The following is a 26,977-nucleotide window of genomic DNA, read 5'->3' on the forward strand; positions in this document are numbered from 1 at the left end:
CCGTACTGGAGTAACTCAGTCTGTCCTGTTCACTCACCTGCCAGCCACGCCCACCACGTTAAGCCAACTCCCCTCACCTGTTCACTCACCTGCTCCAGATCACCAATCAAGCCAGCATATAAACCCTTCCTGCACACACACACACACACACACACACACACACACACTCTCTTTGCCAGATTGTTCTTAGCCCTCATGCAAGACTCTCCAGCATTCTCTCTTGGAATGATTTCCCGTTGCTGACCCTCATGCCTCGTCGTAGCCCTGGTGATCGCCTCAGTCTTCTGTCCCCGACCAGGTAGAAATAAAGCTCATTCTAAAACTACTTCCTTGGTTCTGTGTGCTGCATTTGGGTCTACCTGCAGTCCGTTACATGTTTATGTTAACTTTTATTTTCTGTGGCTGCATGTCTTGTTGCTTTTTACTTAGTATGGATGTATGGTAACTCCAATTTCACTGTACCTTAATTGGTGCACGTGACAATAAATTGATCTTGAAATCTTGAAATCTACACACACGGGACAATTTACAATTTAACTGAAGCCAATTAACCTACAAACCTGCACGTCTTTGGAGTGTGAGAGGAAACCGGAGCACCCGGAGAAAACCCATGCGGTCACGGGGAGAAAGTATCAACTGCGTACAGAGTTTCGGGAGCAGCTGTGGTCAGGATTGAACCCTGGTCTCTGGCGCTGTAAGGCAGCATTTCTACCTTTGTACCACCGTGCCATGTGAAGAATTGAATTCTTTACTGAAGATAGGTGCAAAAGGCTGGAGTAACTCAGCGGTTCGGGCAACATCTCTAGATGCTCATCAGGCAGCATCCTGACCCGAAACGTCACCTATTCCTTTTCTCCAGAGACTCTGCCTGACCCACTGAGTTGCTCCAGCTTTTTGTGTCTATCTTCGGTCTAAACCAGCATCTGCAGTTCCTTCCGACACATGGAATTCTTCACTGTCAGGTAACCAATAACTCCCCTCTCCTTTATTCCCTCCCTCCCTTCCTCCCACCCACCCCCTTTACCTTGTACCCCATCTGCACTCACCCACTTCTCCCTTCCCGTTCACATTATGTCCTCTAGCTTCACAATTTGCAACTCTCCTGTTCTTATCTCAAACCTTTTGTCTTTTCATCTCTGGACTTTGTCCAACCGTCTGCCTAACAAACACCTCCCGCCTCCCAGACCTGTATCCACCCATCACTCGCCAATATTTGTCCTGCCTCTCCTCTCTTCCAGCTTTCTTCCCCCACCTCCCCCACCACTTAAGGTCTGAAGAAGGGTCCCGACCCGAAACGTCACTTATCCATGTTCTCCAGTGTATGCGGCCTGACCCACTGAGTTACTCCAGCACTTTGATTCTTTGAGAAAGGCCGGGGGTTGTGACATTTCTCCCATCCCAGGCCCTTGTGTCCATCTTCCCCTGTTGGCGCTGTTAGCTGATCCAATTTCCCAACAAAATTCTGGCGTTCAGGCCCTTCACCTGCATTGCACTTTCTGTGAAACAGCATAGACAATGCCTGCATCCTGTCCATCTGTGGTTGCTGGGCTGTTGGCCTTCGGAAGCTGGAGAAGGCAGTATGTGGTCGAAACCCGTGAATTTAATTCCGGGGCCTGAGAAGAACAGAGAGAGGACAATTTACGGGATGCAATATTCGAGTTGCTGCGAGAAAGTATGCAGCAGGGCAACAAGTGCTTAAAGGCGGAAGATTAAGTTTTCAGATACTTTGAGAGGAAAGTTGGAACATAGAAAAGTACAACACGGGAACAGGCCCTTCAGCCCACAGTGTCTACGCTAAACATGAAGCCAAAATAAACTAACTTCAGCCGCCTGCACATGGAGTCATAGCATCATAGTGTGAAAACGGGCCCTTCAGCCCAACTTGCCCGTGCCGACCAGCATGCCCCATCTACACTTGTCCCATTCTGAGGATCCACTCCTCAGTCAGTATCTGGGGAAGGAAGTGGATAGACGTTTCGGGTCAAGACTCTATGGTTGTACTGTGAGAGTGGAGGGGAGATAACTAGTATAAAGCAGAGGTGGGGGGGGGGAGGGGAGGCATGAGCTGGTGTACTATTCATCTGCCCCTCTGTTCCTCTATCCACCCGATCATCCACACATACTCTTCTTCCCCACAACGTTACACCCCCCCACTCATAAGTTCATAAATCACAGGAGCAAAATTAGGCCATTCAGCCCTTCACGTCTACTCCGCCGTTCAATCATGGTTGATCTATTTTACCCTCTCAACCCCATTCTCCTGCCTTCTCCCCATAACCCATAACACCCATTACTAATCAGGAGTATCTGCCTTAAAAATACCCACTTTCTGTGAAACAGCATAGACAACGCCTGCGTCCTGTCCATCTGGGGTTGCTGGGCTGTTGGCCTTAGGACGCTGGAGAAGGCAGTATGTGGTCGAAACCCGTGAATTTAATTCCCGGGCCTGTGAAGAACAGAGAGAGGACAATTAACGGGATGCAATATTCGAGTTGCTGCGAGAAAGTACGCAGCCGGGCAACAAGTGCTTAAAGGCGGAAGATTAAGTTTTCAGATACTTTGAGAGGAAAGTTGGAACGTAGAACATAGAAAAGTACAACACAGGAACAGGCTCGTCAGCCCACAGTGTCTACGCTGAACATGAAGCCAAAATAAACTAACTTCAACCGCCTGCACATGGAGTCATAGAATCATAGCCTTCTGTGGCAATGAACTCCACAGATTCACCACCCTCTGACGAAAGAACTTTCTTCTCATCTCCTTCCTCAAGGAAAGTCCTTTTATTCAGAGGCTGTGACCTCTGGTCCTAGACTCTCCCACTAGTGGAAACATTCTCTCCACATCTACATTATCCAGGCCTTTCATTATTTTGGTAAGTTTCAATGAGGTCCCCCCTTGTCCAAAAAACCTTGACACCTTTACTAATCATGTATCTGTCGATCTCTGCTTCAAAAATACCCAATGACTTGGCCTCCACACCATCTGTGGCAATGAGTTCCACAGATTCACCACCCTGACTAAAGGAATTAAGCAGTTTCTTCCTCAACCGTCTCATCTTCCCATCACCCACACTCTCCTCTCATCAGGTCCTCCCACCAGCCCCCCCTCCGTATTGCTGCCATTTGCCCACCTAACTTCTCTTCTTTGGTGATAAGGAAAAGGTGACGATTTGGGACAAAACCCTTCTTCAGACCCCCATTCCTTCTATCCAGAGATGCTGCCTGACCCGCTGAGTTACTCCAGCGTTTTGTGCCTATCTTCAGTTGAAACAAGCATCTGCAGTTCCTTCCTGCACATATTTCTTCTTTGGTCCCAGTCACCACCATCCCTTCCCTTCCCACCAGATCCCATCATCTGCGACCCCCTGGTCACCGCCATCATTCACATCCCAGACACCGTTGCTATTACCATCGTTCGTTACCTCAGTTTAACTACATCCAACAATCCATCCCCTTCTCAACCTGGATTCACTGATCAGGTGCCACCTCCTTCCTCCTTCCCCCCCCCCCCCCCCCCACCATCCCCCCCACTTCCTACGGGTTTCTCCTCCCCACTCTTTTAGTCCAGAGAAAAGGTTCCAACCCGAAACATCAACTGTCCATTTCCTTCTCCTGATACGATGAGTTTCTGCAGCTTCAGCACAAAGTGCTGGAGTAACTCAGCGGATCAGGCAGCATCTCTGGAGAAAAGGAAGAGGTGACAATGTTTCGGGTCGAGACCCTTCTTCAGACCCTTCAGCAGTTGGCCTTTTGCCCAAACGTGTCAACCAGAATTGCATCCACTTCCTTTGCCTCCCAGATGCTGACATCTTCGGCCAAGGAAGAGAGGCCATTTGACACAACTGATGAAGCAGATTTTATTTTGCCATTGATTTGTCCTTCCTCTAACCCACTGCCCACTTACCTTGTTCAACTCTTGCCGTGAAACTCTGTTAAACCCAACAAATCCTTCCGCGGTGTCCGACTTACTCCTTCGACAATAATCTGACATAAAACAACGAGATAGCAACAGAATTTCTAATTGTGCATTATCCAAAGTCATACCAATTTGTAGCCATTAAATGGTGGACGCAGGGTGGCACGGTGGCGCAGTGGTCGAGCTGCTGCCCTACAGCGCCAGAGACCTGGGTTCCACCCTGACTACGAGTGCTGTCTGTACAGAATTTGTACATTCGCCCCATGACCTGCAGGGGTTTTCCCCGAGATCTTCGGTTTCCTCCCACACTCCAAAGATGGACAGGTTTATAGGTTAATTGGCTTGGTATGAATGTAAATTGCCCCTCGTGTGTGTAGGATAGTGTTAATGTGCGGGGATCGCTGATCGGTGCGGACTTGGTGGGCCGAAGGGCCTGTTTCCGCGCTGTATCTCTAAACTAAACTTAAACTAAACACAATGCATTAATACTGGATTAAAATAGTACACATATAGAGTTTACTCTAGCTTTTTATTCTAGGTTTAGAGTGGGTATTGGTCACTAATTTAGCCCGAGGGGTGGACAGAGAAATGAGGGGACCAGAGACGGACGAAATGAAAGTGTGAGCCATGTGCTAATTGGCAGCCAAAACGTGGTGAAATTCTCCTGACACAGTGGTCGAGTTGCTGCCTTACAGCACCAGAGACACAGGTTTGATCCCGACCACGGGTGCCGTCTGTACGGAGTTTATGGAATTTGCATGTTCTCCCTGTGACTGCACGGCTTTCCTCACACATCCCAAACACGTGCAGGTTTTAGGTTCATTGGCTTCTACAAATTACCCCATAATGTGTGCTGAGTGGATGGGAGATGGGATCACACGGAGTGATTGTCAAGAAGGTTAGGGGAGAACTGCAGGTGCTGGTTTAAATCACAGACATACACAAAAAGGTGGAGTAACTCAGCTGGTTCGGCAGCATCTGCAGGTCCTTGCTTTTACCCCTCAGTTAGATTCCAGTTTATAAATCATTCCCATGTATCCAATATTAAAAACAATCTTTGAGAAACACAAAGTTCTGGAGTGACTCAGTGGGTCAGGTAACATCCCGAGACACAAAAACAGCTGGAGTAACTCAGTGGGTCAGATACCATTAATAAAATTATTAAGGAGTTGGACACGTTAGAGGCAGGAAACATGTTCCCAATGTTGGGGGAGTCCAGAACCAGGGGCCACAGTTTAAGAATAAGGGGTAGGCCATTTAGAACAGAGATGAGGAAAAACGTTTTTAGTCAGAGAGTTGTGAATCTGTGGAATTCTCTGCCTCAGAGGGCAGTGGAGGCCAATTCTCTGAATACATTCAAGAGTGAGCTAGATAGAGCTCTTAAGGATAGCGGAGTCAGGAGGTATGGGGAGAAGGCAGGAACGGGGTACTGATTGAGAATGAATAGCCATGATCACATTGAATGGCGGTGCTGGCTTGAAGGGCCGAATGGCCTTCTCCTGCACCTATTGTCTATTGTCTATCTCTGGAGAGAAGGAAAAGGTGACGTTTCGGGTCGTCTTGACTGGAAACGTCACCTGTTCTTTTTCTCCAGAGATGCTATCTGACCTGTTGAGTTACTCCATCTTTTTGTGTCCGTCTTCGGTGTAAACCAGCATCTGCAGTTCGTTCCTACACATCCCGAAAGAACACCTGTAGTTGCTGATTTGCACCGAAGATAACCACAAAATACTGGAGTAGCTCAGCGGGTCAGGCAGCATCTCGGAAGAAAAGGAATAGGCGACGTTTTGAGGGTCTTGACGCGAAATGTCACCTATTGCTTCTCACCAGAGATGCTGCCTGGTCCGCTGAGTTACTCCAGCTTTTTGTGTCTATCTAATAGGAAGAGGTGATCAATGGTCATGGACTCTATTGGCCGAAGGGCCTGTTTCCATGTTGTATCGCTAAACTAAACTAAAGTGAAAGGCTTTGCGGCCACCCTGTGTTCGGGAGGTGATGAGAGATGATAACATAACATAACATAACATAACATAACATAACATAACATAACATAACATCCTGGGGGAGGAGTTGGCTGCGCCTAACGGCTGCGGCTCTCTGGCAGTCTGTTGTCTTTTTTTCTTTTTTTTTGTTTGTGTCGGTGTTGGGATGGTTTTTGTTTCTGTTTTTGGCTGTGTATGTGTGGTGGGGGTGTGTGGTGGGGGTGTGGGGTGGGGTGGGGGGGGTGGGGCGGGGGGAAACCTTTATTTTATTAGGTCTCTTCCCCGGGGCGCGGCTCGGCTGCGGGCCTTAACATTGCCGGCGCAGCTCGGCTGCGGGACGTTTCAGTGCCCGGTGCGGCTCGGCTGCGGGCCTTAACATTGCCGGCGCAGCTCGGCTGCGGGACGTTTCAGTGCCCGGTGCGGCTCGGCTGCGGGCCTTAACATTGCCGGCGCAGCTCGGCTGCGGGACGTTTCAGTGCCCGGTGCGGCTCGGCTGCGGGCCTTAACATTGCCGGCGCAGCTCGGCCGCGGGACGTTTCAGTGCCCGGTGCGGCTCGGCCGCTGGACTTAACATCGCCCGGTGTGGCCGCGGGACGTTTCAGTGCCCGGTGCGGCTCGGCCGCGGGACGTTTCAATGCCCGGTGCGGCTTGGCCGCTGGACTTAACATCGCCCGGTGTGGCCGCGGGACGTTTCAGTGCCCGGTGCGGCTTGGCCGCTGGACTTAACATCGTCAGCGCTGTTCGGCCGCGGGACGTTTCAGTGCCCGGTGCGGCTCGGCCGTTGGACTTAACATCGCCCGGTGTGGCCGCGGGACGTTTCGGTGCCCGGGGCGGCTCGGCCGGGGGGCCTTCCATCCCCTTGCGGGGGCTGTGCGTGTCGTTTGCCTCGGTAGGGGTCGAGCTGCCTGTCCGTGGGTGCGGGGGGAAGAGAGGGGAAGTTTTGTTGCCTCCATCACAGTGAGGGGGTGTTTGGAGTCACTGCGATGGATGTTTGTGTTGGGGTCGGGTGTCCTGTGTTCTTTTCTTTTTGCTGTATTTTGTGTGACTGCTGAAATTTCGCTCGGTGTTGTGCCGAGTGACAATAAAGTGTTGTTATGTTATGTTATGTTATGTTATTTAGCAGCCGGGATAGTTTGGTTTGGAATTTAAGCTGAGTTTTCCCTGTCTGTTGGGTCTTTCCTTTCCACAAAACCTGTTTATGCTTTGGATGGACACAAAATGCTGGAGTAACTCAGCGGGAAAGGCAGCACCTCTGGAGAGAAGGACTAGGTGACGTTTTGGGTCGAGACACTTCTTCCAACCGAAAGTCACTGGAAAGGGACACGAGAGATATTGACAATGATGTAGAGATATAGAACAAAGGAATGAAAATATGCATTAAAATAATGTAATAATGAGAAAGGAAATAGGTCATTGTTAGCTGTAGCGAGGTGATAATGAAAAGCTGGTGCAACTTAGGTGGGGGAGGGATGGAGAGAGAGGGAATGCCAGGGTTATTTGAAGTTATTGAAATCAATATTCATACCCCTGGGGTGTAAGCTGCACAAGCGAAATATGAGGTGCTGTTCCTCCAATTTGCATTTAGCCTCACTCTGACAATGGAGGAGGCCTGAGACAGAAAGGGCATTGTGGGAATTGGAAGGGGAATTAAAGTGTTTAGCAACCGGGAGATCAGGTATGCTTTACACGACTTTGAATTTCAACACCATTGAAAAGAAATTATTTGCACCAGACTGTCAGTCTGAAGAAGGGTCTCATCCCGAAACGTCCCCTGTTCCTTTTCTTCAGAGATGCTGTCTGACCCGCTGCGTTACTCTGGCTTTTTGTGCCAATCTTTGGTCTAAACTGGCATCTGCAGTTCCTTCCTGCACGGTCCTGGTGCAATCTGCACTTTTCTCTGGGTATGTGAGGCCAAGACGTCGTGAGTAAACGTTAGGGTTGCCAACTGTCCCGTATTAGCCAGGACATCCCGTATTTTGGGCAAATTGGTTTGCCCCGTATGGGACCACCCTTGTCCCATATTAGGCGCTGTCGGCCCGGACGCTGTAGGCCCGGACGCTGTAGGCCCGGACGCTGTAGGCCCGGACGCTGTATAGACAATAGACAATAGGTGCAGGAGTAGGCCATTCGCCCCTTCGAGCCAGCACCGCCATTCAATGTGATCATGGCTGATCATTCTCAATCAGTACTCCGTTCCTGCCTTCTCCCCATACCCCCTGACTCCGCTATCCTTAAGAGCTCTATCTAGCTCTCTCTTGAATGTATTCAGAAAATTGGCCTCCACTGCCTTCTGAGGCAGAGAATTCCACAGATTCACAACTCTCTGACTGAAAAAGTTTTTCCTCATCTCTGTTCTAAATGGCCTACCCCTTATTCTTAAACTGTGGCCCCTGGTTCTGGACTCCCCCAACATTGGGAACATGTTTCCTGCCTCTAATGTGTCCAACCCCTTAATAATCTTATACGTTTCGATAAGATCCCCTCTCATCCTTCTAAAGTCCGGGCCCGGACGCTGTAGGCCCGGACAGTGTAAGTCCGGATAGTGTAGGTCCGGACAGTTTTGGCTCGGAGGCCCGGGCGCCGCCTAACGGAGGTTGCCTAGCAACCCGCCTGCCGGCCCGGACGACCGCCATTGGTGGAGCGGGAGCACGTGGCCGCTGATTGGGTGAGGTCACGTGGGGCACGGGGCGGTGACGTCACCTTGTCCCATATATGGGATGGTGTTGGCATCCCTTGTAAACCTTTGACCTACCACTAGATGCTGACTACCATTCACTGGGTCAGGAAGGGTCACTTACGCCTGAGAGCTTTGGTCAGCACTATGGACAAGCCGATGATGATTAGGATCAGGACAAGGCACGTGGGTACAGCTATAATCATCGCGTTGTTTCGCCCAGAAACTGTTGGAGTCCCGTAAGTGGAGGTCACACTTTCTGCAATAAAACAGTTGGGTTATTGTAATAAACTAGCCGGAAGGACCACTGCCTCAATGAGGCAACCAATGTCACAAAAGACCCACACCACCCTGGCCACCCTCCCATCTCTCTACCGCCACAACGTAAGAACTGTGACCACCAGCTTCAAGAACTGCGGCACGGTGGCGCAGCGGTAGAGTTGCTGCCTTACAGTGCTTGCAGCGCCGGAGACCTGAGTTCAATCCTGACTATAGGTGCTGTCTGTAAGGAGTTTGCACGTTCTCCCCGTCACCTGCGTGGGTTTTCTCCGAGATCTTCAGCTTCCTCCCACACTCCAAAGACGTACAGGTCTGAACCGTAGGTAAATTGGCTTGGTAAGTGTAAAAATTGTCCCTAGTGTGTGTAGGATAGTGTTAATGTGCGGGGATCGCTGGTCGGTGCAGACCCGGTGGGCCGAAGGGCCTGTTTCCGTGCTGTATCTCTAAACTAAACTAGACTAAACAGCTTCTTCCCAACAACCATCAGGCTCTTGAACATTGCACAACAGTAACCACAGCATATGCGATCTCCCATGGACCAGGTCTTTGGTTCCACTACGGATTAAACTGTATAACTCCCCCCACCCCTCCCCCTTTTTGTCGTGGGGAAGGCTGAGACTGACTCCCTCCCCCACCCCCTCCCAATCTTTGCATATCCTCAAACCTTTCCACTCGTCACTTTAATTTCATGTTTCATGTATTTTGTGTTTTATGATTTGTGTTTTGTGTTTTGTGTACAGTTTTGGTCTCCTAATTTGAGGAAGGACATCCTTGTAATTGAGGCAGTGCAGCGTAGGTTCACGATATTGATCCCTGGGATGGCGGGACTATCATATGAGGAAAGATTAAAAATACAAGGCTTGTATTCACTGGAGCTTAGAAGGATGAGAGGGGATCTTATAGAAACATATAAAATTATAAAAGGACTGGACAAGCTAGATGGAGGAAAAATGTTCCCAATGTTGGGGGAGTCCAGAACCAGGGGCCACAGTCTTAGAATAAAGGGGAGGCCATTTAAAACTGAGGTGAGATGGATCTTTTTCACCCAGAGAGTTGTGAATTTGTGGAATTCTCTGCCACGGAGGGCAGTGGAGGCCAAATTACTGGATGGATTTCATTTTTTTTTCATATTTCAGATACAGCGCGGAAACAAGCCTTTTCGGCCCACCAAGTCCGCACCGCCCAGTGATCCCCGCACACTAACACTATCCTACACACACTAGGGACAACTAGGGACAATTTTTACATTTACCCAGTCAATTAACCTACATACCTGTACATCTTTGGAGTGTGGGAGGAAACCGAAGATCTCAGAGAAAACCCACGCAGGTCATGGGGAGAACGTACAAACTCCTTACAGTACAGCACCCGTAGTCAGGATCGAACCTGAGTCTCCGGCGCTGCATTCGCTGTAAAGCAGCAACTCTACCGCTGCGCTATCGTGCTTTTAAGAGAGAGTTAGATAGAGCTCTAGGGGCAAGTGGAATCAAGGGATATGGGGAGAAGGCAGGTGCGGGTTATTGATTGTGGGCGATTAGCCATGATCACAATGAATGGCAGTGCTGGCTCGAAGGGCCGAATGGCTTCCTCCTGCACCTATTTTCTATGTTTCTATGACTGTTGGCAGATCAATTTCCCTACTATCAAGTTCTATCATATCGTATTAGGGTTTTGCACTATTATGGTTAGCTATTTTAGTTTAGATTAGTTTATTACTAAGGTGACATTAGTATGTGTGGAGGTACAGTGAAAGGCTTGTATGTTACCTGATATGCAGTCAAGAAAGGACTATACTTGATGACAATCAATCTCTGCACAGTGTACAAATAAAGGTTACCACGTTTAGTGCAAGATAGGGTTTGAGTAAAGATAGACACAAAATGCTGGGGTAACTCAGCGGATCAGGCAGCTTCTCTGGAGAAAAGGAATAGATGACATTTCTGGTCGGAACCCTTCTTCAGTCTCAACCGAAACATCACCTATTCCTTTTCTTCAAAGATGCTGCCTGACCCACTGAGTTACTCCATCACTTTTCACACGTTCACAAGCTATAGGAGTAGAATTAGGCATTCGACCCATCGAGTCCACTCCTCCATTCAATCATGGCTGATCTCTACCTCCTAATCCCATTTTCCTGCCTTTTCCCCCTAACCTATTCTAATCAAGAATTTGTCTATCTCTGCCTTAAAAATATCCAATGACTTGGCCTCCACAGCCCTCTGGGGCAATGAGTTCCACAGATTAACTACCCTCTGACTAAAGAAGTTCCTCCTTGTCTCCTTTCTAGAAGTGCAGCCTTTAATTCTGAGGCTATGAGCTCTAGTCCTAGCCTCTCCCACCAGTGGAAACATTCTCTCCACATCCACTCTATTTATGTATTTCATTATTCTGCAATTTTCAATGAGGTCCTCCCTCAACCTTCTAAACTCCAGCAGAGGCCCAGTGCTGTCAAACGCTCATCGTCTGTTAACCCCACTCATTCCTGGAATCATTCTTAGAGTCACAGAGTGATACAGTGTGGAAAAAGGCCCTTCAGCCCAACTTACCCATACTGGCCAGCATGTCCCAACTACACTAATCCCACCTGTCTCCGTTTGGTCCATATCCCACCAAACTTGTCCTATCCATGTACCTTTCTAACTGTTTCCTAAACGTTCGGATAGTCCCAGCCTCAAGTACTTCCTCTGGCAGCTTGTTCCACACACCCACCACCCTCTGTGTGAAAAAGTTACCCCTCAGATTTGTATTAAATCTTTTCCCCATCATCTTGAACCTGTGTCCTCTGGTTCTCGATTCCCCTACTCTGGGCAAGAGCTTCTGTGCATCTACCCGATCTATTCCTCTCATGATTTTATACACCTCTATAAAATCACCCCTCATCTCCTACGCTCCAAGGAATGGAGATCCAGCCTACTCAACCTCTCCCTACAGCTCGCACCCTCTAGTCCTGGCAACATCCACATAAATCTTCTCTGAACCCTTTCAAGCTTGACAATATCTTTCCTGTAACACGATGCCCAGAACTGAACACAATTCTTGTGAACATTTGGTGTCTAACTTCAGTGTAACCCTGCATCTGCAGTTCCTTCCAACACAATTCCATGAAAGATTATTCATTTGATTGTATATTTCTTTGTACTTATTGTTTTTACCAGGACTGTTAGGCTACAGCTAATTCACGGTCCCAGCAGATGCTGATTAAAACCGAAGATAAGACACAAAATGCTGGAGTAACTCAGCGGAACAGGCAGCATCTCCGGAGAGAAGGAATGGGCGATGTTTCGTGTCGAGACCCTGATGGGAAGGTGACAATTCAACACTCGTGACTTGATTCTTGCTGATGAGACATTACTAAGCAAATCTCCCCGACACACACGAGCGTTGTGTGACACGGTTCAGTTAACGGTGTGAAATGAAATTCGGCTCAGCAACCCCCACGCGGTGAAACAGGAACATCTTCAAAGATGCAATGCCCGCGGTTTCTCACCCAAGCCCCGCTTAACGGCCCCTCCCAATATGTAGTGGCTTCGGCTTCAATGTCGGGCTGGTCACAGAACCTACACCGGGGGTAGAGAGGAGGGAGGACACCAGGGAGAGTGAGGAGGAAGACACGACGGGGGGAGAGGAGATCAAACGCCGGGAGGAGAGTGGGGGGGGAGAGGAGAGGGATGGAGGGAGAGAGGGGAGAAAGGTGGGAGGGGGGAGAGAGGTGGAGGAGGTGGGAGGGAGGAAAGTGGGGAGAGCGGGGAATGGAGGGGTTGGGGAAGGCACGCAGGGGTAGCGTGGGGGGAGGGGAGCCTGGGGGTAGTTTAAGAAAATAACTGCAGATGGTGGTACAAATCGATTTATTCACAAAATGCTGGAGTAACTCGGGAGAGAAGGAATGGGGGACGTTTCGGGTCGAGACCCTTCTTCAGACCCGGGGGTAGTTTAGTTTAGTTTAGAGTTACTGCGCGGAAACAGGCCCTTCTGCCCACCGAGTCCGCTGGATAGAGCTCTTAAGGATAGCGGAGTCAGGGGGTATGGGAGAAGGCAGGAACGGGGGCACTGATTGAGAATGATCAGCCATGATCACATTGAATAGCGGTGCTGGCTCGAAGGGCCGAATGGCCTCCTCCTGCACCTATTGTCTATTGTCCATTGACCGCTCGCACTATCCCACACACACGAGGGACAATTCACCATTTTAGCGAAGCCAATTCACCTACAAACCTTGTACGTCTTTGGAGTGTGGGAGGAAACCGGAGCACCCGGAGAAAACCCACGCAGGTCACGGGGAGAACGTACAAACTCCGTACAGACAGCGTCCACAGAGGATCGAACCCGGGTCTCTGGCGCTGTGAGGCGGCAACTCTACCGTCGATGGGAGGGAAGGGGGTTTCTCTCACTTTAATGACCCCGCTTTGTTACCCCATTGCTGTTTAGACTTTCATGCATTAAGTGTCCCCTCTGTGTTTGAACGCTACCTGTGTTTGAACGCTGCGCGGGTTCCTACCTGTCTCAGTGCTTTCATTGTACACCGTTAATGTCACGTTGTCCTTAGCAGTGTTGTTTCCGCCGCTGTAAACCGATATCTCGTACACTCCGCTGTCATTGCGCCGTAAATCCCGCAGTAGCAGGGACCCATTCTCGGCGTAGAGTTGGACTCGCCCCGTGTGGGCTGGACCGACCGTCCATCGATCTGAACAGTTACAACCGGGTCGGTCAGGGTGCGGAGAGCAGTCTGATCGGGTCAGTCTCACAAGCGAAGTTGTGCTGGGCTGTAAACGCCACTCTACTGTTAGCTGGGAGCAGAGGTCGGGTATGGAGTAGCTGCTGGCCAGAAGGGCCGAGCGGCCGACGGTCCCGTTCACTTCTCTCTCACGGACGCTCACAGTGACCCGGCTTCCTGAGGCTGCAACACAATAGATAAAGGATCAACGGAGAGAGAGGGAGGGAGAGGGGTGAGGAAGGGGAGAGGGAGGGAGAGAGAGGGGGAGGGAGGGAGAGGGAGGGAGTGGGGGGAGGAAGGGGAGAGGGAGGGAGAGAGAGGGGGAGGGAGGGAGAGGGAGGGAGAGGGAGGGAGTGGGGGGAGGAAGGGGAGAGGGAGAGGGAGAGGGAGAGGGAGAGGGAGAGGGAGAGGGAGAGGGAGAGGGAGAGGGAGAGGGAGAGGGAGAGGGAGAGGGAGAGGGAGAGGGAGAGGGAGGGAGTGGGGGGAGGAAGGGAGAGGGGGGAGAGAGGGGGAGGAAGGGAGGGAGAGGGGGGAAGAAGGGGGGAGGGAGAGAGAGGGGGAGGAAGTGGGGAGACGGAGGGTGTGGGGGAGGAAGGGAGAGGGGAGAGGGAGGGAGGGAGAAGGGGGGAGAGGGGGAGGAAGGGGAGAGGGAGGGAGGGAGGGAGGGAGGAAGGGGGGAGAGGGAGGAGGGGGTGGGGGGGGGGAGAGGGAGGAGGGGGTGGGGGGGGAGGGGTGTGGAGGGGAGAGGGGGGGGGGACTGGCGGCGAATCAACAACACGATACTGACCCAGTCTGCGGCGAAGAAGGGGGTTGGAGTGGCAGGGATGGGGGGGGGAGTGGGAGGTGGAGAGGGAGGTTAAGGGGAAGATAGAGGTGGGGAGAGTGGTAGAGAGGGAGGGAGGAAAGGGGAAGGGAGGGAGAACCGGTAGTGGTGAGCGGGGGAGTGGAAGGGGAGTAGGGGATGATGGAAGGGGAGTGGGGGTGGGAGGAGAGGGATGATGGAAGGGGAGTGGGGAGGAGAGGGAAGAGGGGAGTGGGAGCGGAGGGAGGTGTGGGAGGGGGGTGGGAGGTTGAGGGGGGTGTGACGGGAGGGTGTGCGAAGGGAGGTGGGAGGGAGTGAGGTGGATGGGGAGAGGGTGTGGGGGCATGATGGTGGGGGAGAGGGAGTGTGAACGGGGAGTAGGTGATGTTAGAGGGCTGGGGGCCGGCAAGGAGGGAGTGGAGGAGAGAGTGGAGTGGGAAGGGTGGGGGGAGATGAGAGGGTGAGGAGGGGAGTGAGAGGGTGGGGGTAGGATTAGCGGGAGGGTAAGGGAAGAGGGGGGTGTACAGTTGGGGCAGGGAGAGTGGGGGAAGGGGTGAGAGAGGGGAAGGTGCGGGGGGAAGGCTAGAGTGTGGACACACGCTGCAACAACACACTGGGGGAATAGGCTTGACCACAATACAACCGGCTCCCCACCGGCTGTAAAATGTTCCCCGGGGTCGCGAAGGCGCTTTTCGGATCACAGTGCTTTTGAAGAGCAGAATCGCTACACAAAGGCGCTGGGACACACTGGCCTTCTCCGGCCCACAGGCAAGACTTGGGCTTTGTTTCAGACGGGCGCCAGTCTGGATTAGATTTCACAGAGTGAGACTAAACACAAATTGGGGGAACGGCATCTCATATCTCGCTTGGGCAGTTTACAACCCAGTGGTATAAATATTTATTTCTCTCACTTCAGGTAGCCCCGGCATTCCCTCTCTCCCCATCCCTCCCCCACCCAAGTCACGCTAACCTCTCGTTTCCACCCTACAAACAGCTAACAACGGCCTGTTTCCTTTACCATCGTCACTTTTGTGCATATCTTTCATTCATTGTTCTTTATCTCTCCTCATCACCGTCTATATCTCTCGCTTCCCTTATCCCGAACCACTGAAGAAGGGTCCCTCTCCCCCCTCCTTCTGCACCGTCCCTCCCCCCTCATTCTCCACCGTCCCTCTCCCCCCTCCTTTTACACCGTCACTCTTCCCCCCTCATTCTCCACCGTCCCCTCTCCCCCTCCTTCTCCACCCCCTCTACCCCCTCCTTCTACACCCCTTCTACACCGTCCCTCTCCCCCCCTCATTCTCCACAGTCCCTCTCCCCCCTCCTTCTCCACCCCCTCTACCCCCTCCTTCTATACCCCTTCTACACCGTCCCTCCCCCCTCCTTCTCCACCGTCCCTCCCCCCCTCCTTCTACACCGTCCTTCCCCCCCATCTTCTACACCGTCCTTCCCCCCCATCTTCTACACCGTCCCTCTCCCCCCCTTCTACACCATCCCTCTCCCCCTCCGTCTACACCCCTATCCCCCCCCCCACTTCTACACCATCTCTCTCCCCCCTCCTTCTCTACCCCCTCCTTCTACACCCCATTCTACACCGTCCCTCTCCCCCCTCATTCTCCACCGTCACTCTCCCCCTCTCCTTCTCCACCCCCCTCTACCCCCCCTCCTTCCACACCGTCCCTCTACCCCCTCCTTCTACACCGTCCCTCTCCCCCCTCATTCTCCACCGTCCCTCTCCCCCCTCCTTCTACACCGTCCCTCTCCCCCTCCTTCTACACCGTCTCTCCTCCCCCCCATTCTCCACCGTCCCTCTCCCCCCGTCCTTCTACACCCCCCCTCTCCCCCCGTCCTACACCGTCGCTCCACCCCCTCCTTCTCCACCGTCCCTCTCCCCTCGCTCATTCTACACCGTCCCTCTACCCCCCCCCCGTACAGCGTCCCAACCCCAGTCCCTCCAACCCTCTGCTTCCTCCACAACGTCCCACAAAGCCAGAGCTACACATTTCAAGCGGCAGTTGTCCCCTGCGGTTGTCATCCCGACTCTACAATACATGTTAATTTAGTTACTTTAGAAACTTTAGAGATCCAGCGCGGAAACAGGCCCTTCGCCCACCGAGTCCGCACCCACCAGCGATCCCCGCACACTGACACTATCCTGCACACACACTTGGGGCAATTTACATTTATACACCCAGCCAATTGACCTACAAACCTGCACGTCTTCAGAGTGTTGGAGGAAACCGAAGATCTCGGAGAAAACCCACACAGGTCACAGGGAGAAGATACAAACTCCGTACAGACAGCACCGTAGTCGGGATCCAACCCGGGTCTCTGGCGCTGTGAGGCGGCAACTCTACCGCTACCATTCATCCAAAACAAAATCACAGTAAAAAAAATCCAGAGAAAAATCCGACACCTACCTCAAACACATGCGCGTTTTTTACAAATTGTGTCGGAAGGAACTGCAGGTGCTGGTTTAAACCGAAGATAGGCACAAAAAGTTGGAGTAACTCAGCGGGACAGGCAGCACCTCTGGAGAGAAGGAATGGGTGACGTTTCGGGTCGAGACCCTTCATCAGAGTCTCAACACGAAACGTCACCCATTCCTTGTCTTCAGAGATGCTGCCTGTGCCGCTGAGTTACTCCAGCATTGTGTGTTTACATGTTCACAGTTCATGGCAGTTGCTTTATGAAAGTTTTTTTTTTACTCGCAGGATAACACGGCTGCCCTGTCCTTTCTTACACTGAGCGGCGGCGGCGGGGGGGGGGGGGGGGGGGGGGGGGGCGGGTAGAGGAGGGCTGATGTGGTTCCATCGCACAGAAACCTTTCCTCTTTACGCCAGTCCCACACGTCGGAGTGTCCAGGCCAACGTGGCGATGTGGCGGGGATCCCATATAATGAAAACTGGTAAAAGGTGCAGCGAAGATTTACGGGAATATTGCCCGGACCCAAGGTCTAAGCTAGAGGGAGAGGTTGAGCAGGCGAGGACTATTTCCTTGGAGCGCAGGAGGATGAGTCGTGAGTGTTTTATTATCATATGTCCCAGATAGAACAATGAACTTCTTACTTGCAACAGCACAAGAGAATATGTAAACATATTAAACAATATAATAACCGACAGAGAGGAAACAAGTTCAGTGTGTGTATATATGCACATACTCACAAACACACACATATATATATATATAGATCAAAGATAGACACCAAAAAGGTGGAGTAACGGTGGGAACAGCTATTCACAAAAGTAAAGGGTCGAAACCCTTCTTCAGACTGGATTGGGATAAGGGAAACAAGAAATATAGACGTTGATGTAGAGAGATAAAGAACAATGAATTATAGATATTCCAAAAAAGGATGATAAAGGAAACAGGCCATTGTATATATAGACCATATATATACGAAACGTCACCCATTCCTGCTCCCCTGAGATGTGTGTGTGTGTGTGTATATAGTGTAGGAAAATAACTGCAGATGCTGGTACAAATCGGAGGTATTTAATCACAAAATGCTGGGGTAACTCAGCATCTCAGGGGAGAAGGAATGGGTGACGTTTCGTATATATATATATATATATGTGTGTGTGTGTGGGTGTGTGTGTGTGGGTGGGTGTGTGTATGTATTTATATATATATATATATATATATATATATATAATGTATATATATAGTGTAGGAAAATAACTGCAGATGCTGGTACAAATCGAAGGTATTTAATCACAAAATGCTGGAGTAACTCAGCAGATCAGGCAGCATCTCGGGAGAGAAGGAATGGGTGACGTTTCAAGTCGAGCCCCTTCATGAGACTGATATATAAATATACTCCAGCATATATATATATATATATATATATATATATACGTACACACAAAAAACCCCCCAATAATAGTGCAATAATAACTATGTATTAATAATGTATCAATAATAACTATAATAACTAAGTCTATGTAGTTCGGAGCTAAAGGTGGTCATGAGAGGGAGGGAGAGAGCAAGCGAGCGAGTGGGGAGAGAGAGAGAGTGAGGGAGAGGGAGGTAGAGAGAGAGAGTGAGGGAGAGGGAGAGAGAGACCAAACGAGACCACACATCAAAGGTAACACGGGCTCAGCGGACTACTGTACACTTTGCTAATGGGGGGATTGTGCTGTGTTGTGGCCATACTTTACTGAACTGTATTACAGATGAATTTCACTGTGCAATTTGCACATGTGACAATAAAGCACCATTGAACCATAGAACCATTGAAGAGGCAACGCACCCAACCAACTGGTTGATAAATTTTAAGTCGAAGAAAATCTTGTAGTTGACGAAAATTTGAAGAAAATAGCACAATTCACAACAATATGAACTTTGAATTGAGTTGCCCTATATTATCGAATGGTAGAGTGAAAGTAGCACAGAAGACTATTCAACCTTTCATTCCGTGCCTGCGCTTTACAGGATAACTCGCTGGTTCCACACAGCATTCTCAATAGTTTTGTCATTATTTTTCTTGCCGTGTTTCTCCACTTCCCTGTTAGGAATCACAGTGGAACCTACCCCCACAACCCCAGATAACAGTGCATTCCAGATCTCAACTTTGTGCTTCGTTAAACAAAACGTTTCTTCTATCCAGAGATGTTGCCTGTCCCGCTGAGTTACTCCAGCATTTTGTATCATCTTCGGTGCAAGCCATTATCTGCTGTTCCTTCCAACAAATTTCACCTCATGTTGCTCTAAACAGTCAGAAAAGGTTTGGAGAGACATCAACCAAGTGGGAATAACTAGTGAGGCAACTTGGTTAGCATTGACGGGTTGGGCCGAAGGGTCTGACTCCATGCTATATAACTATGACTATCAGTCTTTTCCTTTATTTTACACCCATGTCTTTCTATCAATCACTCCTTGAAGAAAACAGCCTCCTACCGACCACTCTGTCCAGACCTTTCATTATTTTATATATTTATCACCAAATCGCCCCTCAACCTCTCTTGCACAATAAAAGCTGCCACAGCCCCTCTAATCCCTCTTCATAACCATTCTCTCATCCCAGTAAGCATTCTCTTTCATATTGTCAAAGTGTTAGGAAAGTTTATTGCCAGTATGCCCAGGTACAATAAAAAGCTTTTGTTACGTGCTAACCAGTCAGCGGAAAGACAATACATGGTTACAATCGAGCCGTCCACAGTGTACAGATACATGACAAAGGAAATACATTTAGTGCAAGATAAAGTGCAGTAAAGCCCAATCAAAGATAGTTCGAGGGTCTCCAATGAGGTAGACATTATCTCATGCTGGCTTGTAGGTCTCTGTACATTGCTCCTAATGTGTACGGGGTGGATGACAAGTGGAAGTTTTCAAGAGAGAGCTAGATTTAGGACTGATGGAATCAAGGGATATGGGGAGAAAGCAGGAAATGGGTATTGATTCTGCATGATCAGCCATGATCATATTGAATGGCAGTTCTGGCTCGAAGGGTCAAATGGCCTACTCCTGCACTTTCTATGTTTCTTTGAATAACATGGAGCTAGTGTGCTTGGTGATCAATGGTCAGTGTGGGCTTGGTGGGCTGAAGGGCCTGTTTCCATGCTGTACGGAGTCATAGAGTCATGCAGGATGGAACCTGGAGGATAACTGGTGGGACGCTGCTCTTAATAAAATTCACACAAGCGTTGACTTGTGCTCGTCTCACTCTCATACAGTTTAAGGTACTCTTTAGAATTCATTTTTTCCAAAGCTCGACTGTCACAAATTTATCCCAATATCACCGACAGCTGTGACAGATGTCACTCTTCATCCTGCAATTTAATCCATATGTTCTATTCTTGTCCATTATTATTTTGCTTTTGGCAGAACTATTTTAATACTATGTCAAAAATACTTTCGATAACTATAAACATCTCTCCCCATATTGCCATATTTGGGCTTCCAGAAGACCTCAACCGTTACACCTCCATGCAATTAGACATTCTTGCTTTCACTTCCCTACTGGCAAGACAACATCTTCTTCTTCACTGGAAGTCTACTAAAGCTCCCTCCAGCTCTCAGTGGCTCAGTGATATCATGTCCTTTCTAAAGTTACAGAAGATTAGATATTCACTGAGTGGCAATTCTGATAAATTTTATAATAAGTGGCAATCTTTTTTTACGTTTTTCCACTCTCTGCAATCTCTGTCTCCGAACTAACGGATCCTTTTTTTTGTCTTTTGCTTTGCTTTGTTTTGTTCTGTTTTATTATATCTTTGAAACACAGAAAGTATGACTAGTTTTTATTTCAATCTATTGAGATACACAGTACTTTGATTGTAGTATTGCCATTTTTGTTTCTATCCATTGACTGTGATTCTCATCATTGAACTGACATTGTTTTTAATTTTCATGTGTCGTATTTCTTAATAAAAATATAAATTAAAAAAAGGATGGAAAAAGGGCCCTCAGCCGAACTTGCCCATGCCGACCATAAATGCCCCATCTACATTAGTCCCACCTACATGCGTTGTACCATATCCCTCTAACCTTTCTTATCCATCCTGTATCTAAATGTTTGTGGGTCCTCTCTATCGTGTTCACATCCTTTCTAAAATGGTTGACCAGAATTGAATATATCACTCCAGTTTGAGGTGAACCGGTGTTTCATAAATAGTTCAGTGTAGCATTCTATGAATAAAACTCATGATTGCGTGTAACTTATTAACTACTTTCTCAATGTGCCTTGTCACGTACCATGACTTGTGCACACGTAAAGAGTAAAGCAGCCTCTTTGCACAGATGGGGTTCCCACAAAGAGAAGGCCGGTGTGATGGAACCATTTGTTTCAGTGACATGAAGAGCTGTTTAGTTTAGTTTAGAGATACCATGCATCTCCGGACTAAATTTTAGTTTAGTTTAGAGATTTAGTTTGGAGAGCTAGTTTAGAGAAACAAACCCTTCGGTCCACCGTGTCTGCGCCGACCAGAGATCCCCGGACATTTGCTCTATCCTACACACTGGTGACAATTTACCATTTACAGAAGCCAATTAACCTACAAACCTCTACGTCTTAGGAGTGCGGGAGGAATCCGAAGCACCCGGAGAAACCTATGCGACAATGCACAAACTCCGTACAGACAGCACCTGTAGTCAGGATCAAACCCGGGTCCCCAGCTCTGTGAGGCAACAACTCTACAGTTGTGCCACCATGCCACCTCGATAGTTAGACGAGGAGGGGGATAACAGGGAGGAAGGGATAACATGGGCCAGGATGACAGGGGGACAGGCCTTCTTTCATCAGTGCCGTTAGGTGTTGTATCTCCTCCCAAAGGTTGACTGGTACAACTGTCAAATTTGACTGGAGAAACTTTGCTCTTCCATCTGGAGCATTTAAATTAAAGTGAAAAGTTTTGGTTGCGAGCTAACCAGGACTGTCAGATTTAAAATGCTAAGAGTCAAGAGTGTTTGATTGTCATCTGTCCCAGATAGAACAATGAAATTCTTACTTGCTGCAGCACAACAGAATATGTAAACATAGTACTCTGTAAACAATACAATAAATGAGAGAGAAAAAAAGGATGTTGTGTGTATATCTACACATACTCACAAATACACACACACACACATGCACACGCACACGCACACACACACATATATATATATCTTATCGAGGAGATCTTATTGAAACGTATAAGATTATTAAGGGGTTGGACAAGTTAGAGGTAGGAAACATGCTCCCAAAGTTGGGGGAGTCCAGAACCAGGGGCCACAGTTTAAAAATAAGGGGTAGGCCATTTAGAACTGAGATGAGGAAAAACTTTTTCAGTCAGAGAGTTGTGAATCTATGGAATTCTCTGCCTCAGAAGGCAGTGGAGGCCAATTCTCTGATTGCATTCAAGAGAGAGCTGGATAGAGCTCTTAAGGATAGCGGAGTCAAGGGGTATGGGGAGTAGGCAGGAATGGGGTACTGATTGAGAATGATCAGCCATGATCACATTGAATGGCGGTGCTGGCTCGAAGGGCCGGATGGCCTCTTCCTACACCTATTGTCTATTGTCTATTGTCTATTGACTATTGTCATATATACAAGGTATCACAAAATGCTGGAATAACTCAGCATCTCTGGAGAGAAGGAATGGGTGACGTTTCTGGTCGAGACTCTTCTTCAGACTGAAATGAGAACCACGACACATAGAAGACTGCAGATGCCAGAATCTTAAGAAAACAAAACTGGTAGAGTATACGCATATACTTCAGTCTGAAGAAGGGTCTCGACTCGAAACATCACTCATACCTTCTCTCCGGAGACGCTGCCTGTCCAGCTGAGTTACTCCAGCATTTTGTGTCTATCTTCAGAGTCTACACATTTTCCTCGTAGTGGTAATTATGACCTGTAATTCGCTGCCTGACCAAGCAAACAGAACCAGCCAAGGCCTTCAGATGCCCCGTGGATGCAGCCCAGACCATTACAACACACCAACCTCCCTTCCATTGACTCCATCTGCACCTCACGCTGCCTCGGCAAGGCCACCAGCATAATTGAGGACTAGTCTCACCCCGACCATTCCCTCTCCCCCCTCCCATCAGGCAAGGTGTTCAGAAGTTTGGAAACGCACACCTCCAGATTCAATAGACAATAGACAATAGACAATAGGTGCAGGAGTAGGCCGTGGACTGGTCAGGGACAGTTTCTTCTCAGCTTCATCAGGCAACTGAACCATCCTACCAACATCTACAGAGCAGTCCTATCCTACCATCTACCTCATTGAAGACGCTCAGAAAATCTTTAATCGGATTTCGGATGGACACAGAATGCAGGAGTAACTCAGCTGGACAGGCAGCGACTCTGGAGAGAAGGAATGACCCAGATGCTGCCTGCCTCACTGAGTTACTCCAGCATTTTGTGACTACCTTTGGTGTAAACCAGCATCTGCAGTTCCCTATTTAATGAGACTTTGCTGGACTTTAGCTTGCACTATAAGTCATTCACTTTATCCTGTACCTTGTACACTGTGGACGGCCTGATTGGAACCGTGTATTGTCTTTCCGCTCACTGGATAGCACCAACAACAAACAAAAAAGCTTTTCACTGTTGCCTCGGTACACGCAACAATAAAGTAAAGTAACCTAAATTAACTAAACTTCAAGGACCAGTGTTCGGCGACGGAGCCGGGAAAAGCAGCCGACCGCTGGGCCCTCGCTGCAGGATGCGTTGGAGATGAATGTTGGCGGAAACGGGACGGCATTTCCAACCGGGTCTTTGTTTGTGCAGGAACGAACTGCAGATGCTGGTTCACACCGAAGACAGACACAAAAATGCTGGAGTAACTCAGCGGGACAGGCACCCCATCTCTGGAGAGAAGGAACGGGTGACGTTTCGTGTCGAGAAGCAGAGTCTCGACCCGGAACGTCACCCATTCCTTCTCTCCAGAGATGTTACCAGCCCCGCCGAGTTACTCCAGCACCTTGTGTCCATCTTCGGGTCTTTGAGGTTTTTTCCCGGGACATGGTTAGACAGGAGTTGCCGGAGTCTTAAGCAAAACACAAAGTACTGGAGGAACTCAGCAGATTAGGCAGCATCTCTGGACAACATGGTAGGTGACGTTTTCTATCGAGACCCTTCTTCATACAAGCCTGAATGAATGAACATTCAGTCTGAAAATGGGTCCTGACCCGCTGAGTTACTCCAGCACTTTGTATCCTGTTATGTAAACCAACATCTGCAGTTCCTTGCTTTCACCCCCTCAATTAGATTCCAGTTTATAACTCACTCTAATGTATCCACTATTACACATAATCTTGATTGAAACATAAATTGCTGGAGTGACTCAGTGGGTCAGGCAACATCCATGGAGAACGAGCCAGAAGGAACTGTTGATGCCGGTTTACACCGAAGATAGACGCACAAACGCTAGAGTAAATCAGTTCGTCAGGCAGCATCTCTGGAGAGAAGGAATGGGTGAAGTTTCGGGTCGAGACCCTTCTTGGGGGAGTCCAGAACAAGGGGCCACATTTTAAGAATAAGGGGTAGGCCATTTAGAACTGAGATGAGGAAAAACATTTTCAGTCAGAGATTTGTGAATCTGTGGAATTCTCTGCCTCAGAAGGCAGTGGAGGCCAATTCTCTGAATGCATTCAAGAGAGAGCTAGATAGAGCTCTTAAGGATAGCGGAGTCAGGGGGTATGGGGAGAAGGCAGGAACGGGGTACTGATTGAGAATGATCAGCCATGTTCACAATGAATGGCGGTGCTGGCTCGAAGGGCCGAATGGCCTCCTCCTGAACCTATTGTCTATTGTCTATTCACCCATTCCTTCTCTCCAGAGACGCTGCCCGTCCCGCTGAGTTACCCCAGCATTTTGTGTCTACCTTCTTTTGTTAGTGATGTTGGTTGATACTGCAGGGAGACACAAAAAAACCTGGAGTAACTCAACGGGACAGGCGGCATCTCTGGAGAACAGGAATAGGTGATGTTTCAGGTCGAGACCCTTCTTCTGATTGAGAGGCAGGGGAGGGGGAAACGGGAGATATAGATTGTGATATAGAGAGATATAGAACAAATGATACTTCTCTCTAATGTATGAAACATTCGGTCACGGGATGACCTGATATCAGCAATGAAAAGCCGATTGAAACATAGGAAAATAGGTGCAGGAGTCGGCCCTTCGAGCCAGCACCGCCATTCAATATGATCGTGGCTGATCATCCAAAATCAATACCCCGTTCCTGCTTTCCCTCCATATCCCTTGATTCCATTAGCCCCAAGAGCTCAATCTAATTCTGAATAAAGTTAGTGTGAATATTATGAGTGTAAATTTCACCTTGGAGTTCCAGGTAACTCAGGTGCTGGGCGGGAGAGCATGAGGGAGATATTGTTTTGGAAGGAACTGCAGATGCTGGTTAAACCGAAGATAGACCCAAAAAGCTGGAGCAACTCAGCGGGACAGGCAGGATCTCTGGAGAGAAGGAATGGGTAACGTTTCGGGTAAGCCAATTCTACCCTGCCACGGTACCCGCCTGCTTGAGACGAGGAGAGTTCGAGGCTTGAACTAGCGACGGGTTCCCCCACAAACGCCAGTGCCTTCAAAGCCAGGCATCTGACAATAGAGTGGCGCAGCGGTAGAGTTGCTGCCTCACAGCGCCGGAGACCCGGGTTCCATCCCGACTACGGGCGCTGTCTGTGTGGAGTTTGTACGTTTCCCCCATGACCTGCGTAGTATTTCTCCGACACCCCAAAGACACCCCTTCGGTTTCCCCCCACATCCCAAAGACGTACATGTATGTAGGTAAATCGGCTTGGTAACTGAAAATTGTCCCTAGTGTGTGTGGGACAGTGTTAGTGTGCGGGGATCGCTGGTCGGCGGGGACCCGGTGGGCCGAAGGGCCTGTTTTCGCACTGTATCTCTAAACTAAACTCAACTAAAAGAGTCAAAGAGTGACGCAGCGTGGAAACAGGCCCTTCAGCCCAACTTGCCCACACAGGCCAACATTGCCCAGCTGCACTAGCAGGGTAAACAGCGCCTCGCAGGCTGGCAAAGGTGGGCAGAGGAAAGACCACTGGTATATATAATCTTGATCGAAACACAAAGTGCCGGAGTGACTCAGCGGGTCAGGCAAAATCTCCAGAGAGCATAGAGTCATAGAGTGATGCCACAGAAGGCAGTAGAGGCCAATTCACTGGATGAATTATTAGATAGAGCTCCAGGAGCTAGCGGAATCAAGGGGTATGGGGAGAAGGCAGGCATGGGTTACTGATTGTGGATGATCAGTCATGACCACAATGAATGACGGTGCTGGCTCGAAGGGCCAAACGGCCTCTTCTGCACCTATTTTATGTGTTACTATGTTTCTATGTTAACGGGGAAACAGGCCCTTCGTCCCACCGAGTTCACACCAACCAGCTTACACACTCGAAGGATAATTTTACAATTGACTGTGGACTTGAATTAACAAACAATTAATCTTGAATTAATCTCCACCGGACATTCCCCTACCCCGACCTGTTGGTAATCCCTTTGTGCAGTAACAACTTAGAGTCATAGTGTAATACAATGTGGAAACAGGCCCTTTAGCCCAACCTGCCCACACAGCCCACAAGTCCCAGCTGCACGAGTCCCACCTGCCCGCGTTTGGTCCTTATCCCTCCAAACCAGTCCTATCCATGTACCTGTCTAACTGTTTCTTAAACGTTGGGACAGTCCCAGCCTCAACTACCTCCTCTGGCAGCTCGTTCCACACACCCACCGCCCTTTGTGCTAAAACGTTACCCCTCAGATTCCTATTAAATCCTTTCCTCTTCACCTTAAATCCGTGTCCCCTGGTCCTCGATTCACCTGCTCTGAGCAAGAGACCACCCGATCTATTCCTCTCGTGATTTTACACACTGTGGAGGATTCCGATGTGGAGGGAACAAAGAAAAAGAGAACAATCTCACCCGACTTACCCGAGAGACAAGCCCAAGCGGCGACGAGGATGGCAGTGCTGGAGAAATCATTTGCCCTGCGAGTCATTCGCCGCGGTCTGAGACGCTCGGACATCTCCCGGGGAGCAACTGAGGATGGAGTTCCAAGGTGTCTAGCGGCGCTTCGGCGAAGGCGGGTACCACTCACAAAAGCGCAGCGGTAGAGTTCCTGCCTTCCAGCGCTTGCAGCGCCAGAGACCCGGGTTCGATAC

At 49.4% G+C, this 26,977-nt stretch overlaps 1 protein-coding gene across 1 annotated transcript; it reads right to left on the minus strand.

Moving 5' to 3' along the window:
• Window positions 1–1,062: 1,062 nt before the first annotated feature.
• LOC144602877 (uncharacterized) lies at window positions 1,063–26,841 on the minus strand. The gene is made up of 6 exons (XM_078415999.1): window positions 26,748–26,841; window positions 13,346–13,744; window positions 8,696–8,830; window positions 3,904–3,983; window positions 2,327–2,446; window positions 1,063–1,613 (listed from the first exon to the last, which is right to left on the minus strand). The coding sequence occupies exons 1-6, from the start codon at window positions 26,839–26,841 to the stop codon at window positions 1,479–1,481; spliced, it is 963 nt and encodes a 320-aa protein (XP_078272125.1). The 3' UTR covers window positions 1,063–1,478.
• Between the last annotated feature and the right edge of the window lie 136 nt (window positions 26,842–26,977).

This window comes from Rhinoraja longicauda, chromosome 19 (assembly GCF_053455715.1).
Source record: "Rhinoraja longicauda isolate Sanriku21f chromosome 19, sRhiLon1.1, whole genome shotgun sequence".
Taxonomy (NCBI): Eukaryota; Metazoa; Chordata; class Chondrichthyes; order Rajiformes; family Arhynchobatidae; genus Rhinoraja; species Rhinoraja longicauda.

Excerpts from the sequence above, each read along its gene's own strand:
- LOC144602877 (XM_078415999.1), bottom strand. The coding sequence starts at position 26,841 with ATGTCCGAGCGTCTCAGACCGCGGCGAATGACTCGCAGGGCAAATGAT. Across the intron at positions 8,831-13,345 it reads CAATGAAAGCACTGAGACAG|AAAGTGTGACCTCCACTTAC; the intron begins GTAGGAACCCGC and ends GTTTTATTGCAG. Across the intron at positions 1,614-2,326 it reads TCTATGCTGTTTCACAGAAA|GCCCCGGAATTAAATTCACG; the intron begins GTGGGTATTTTT and ends TGTTCTTCTCAG.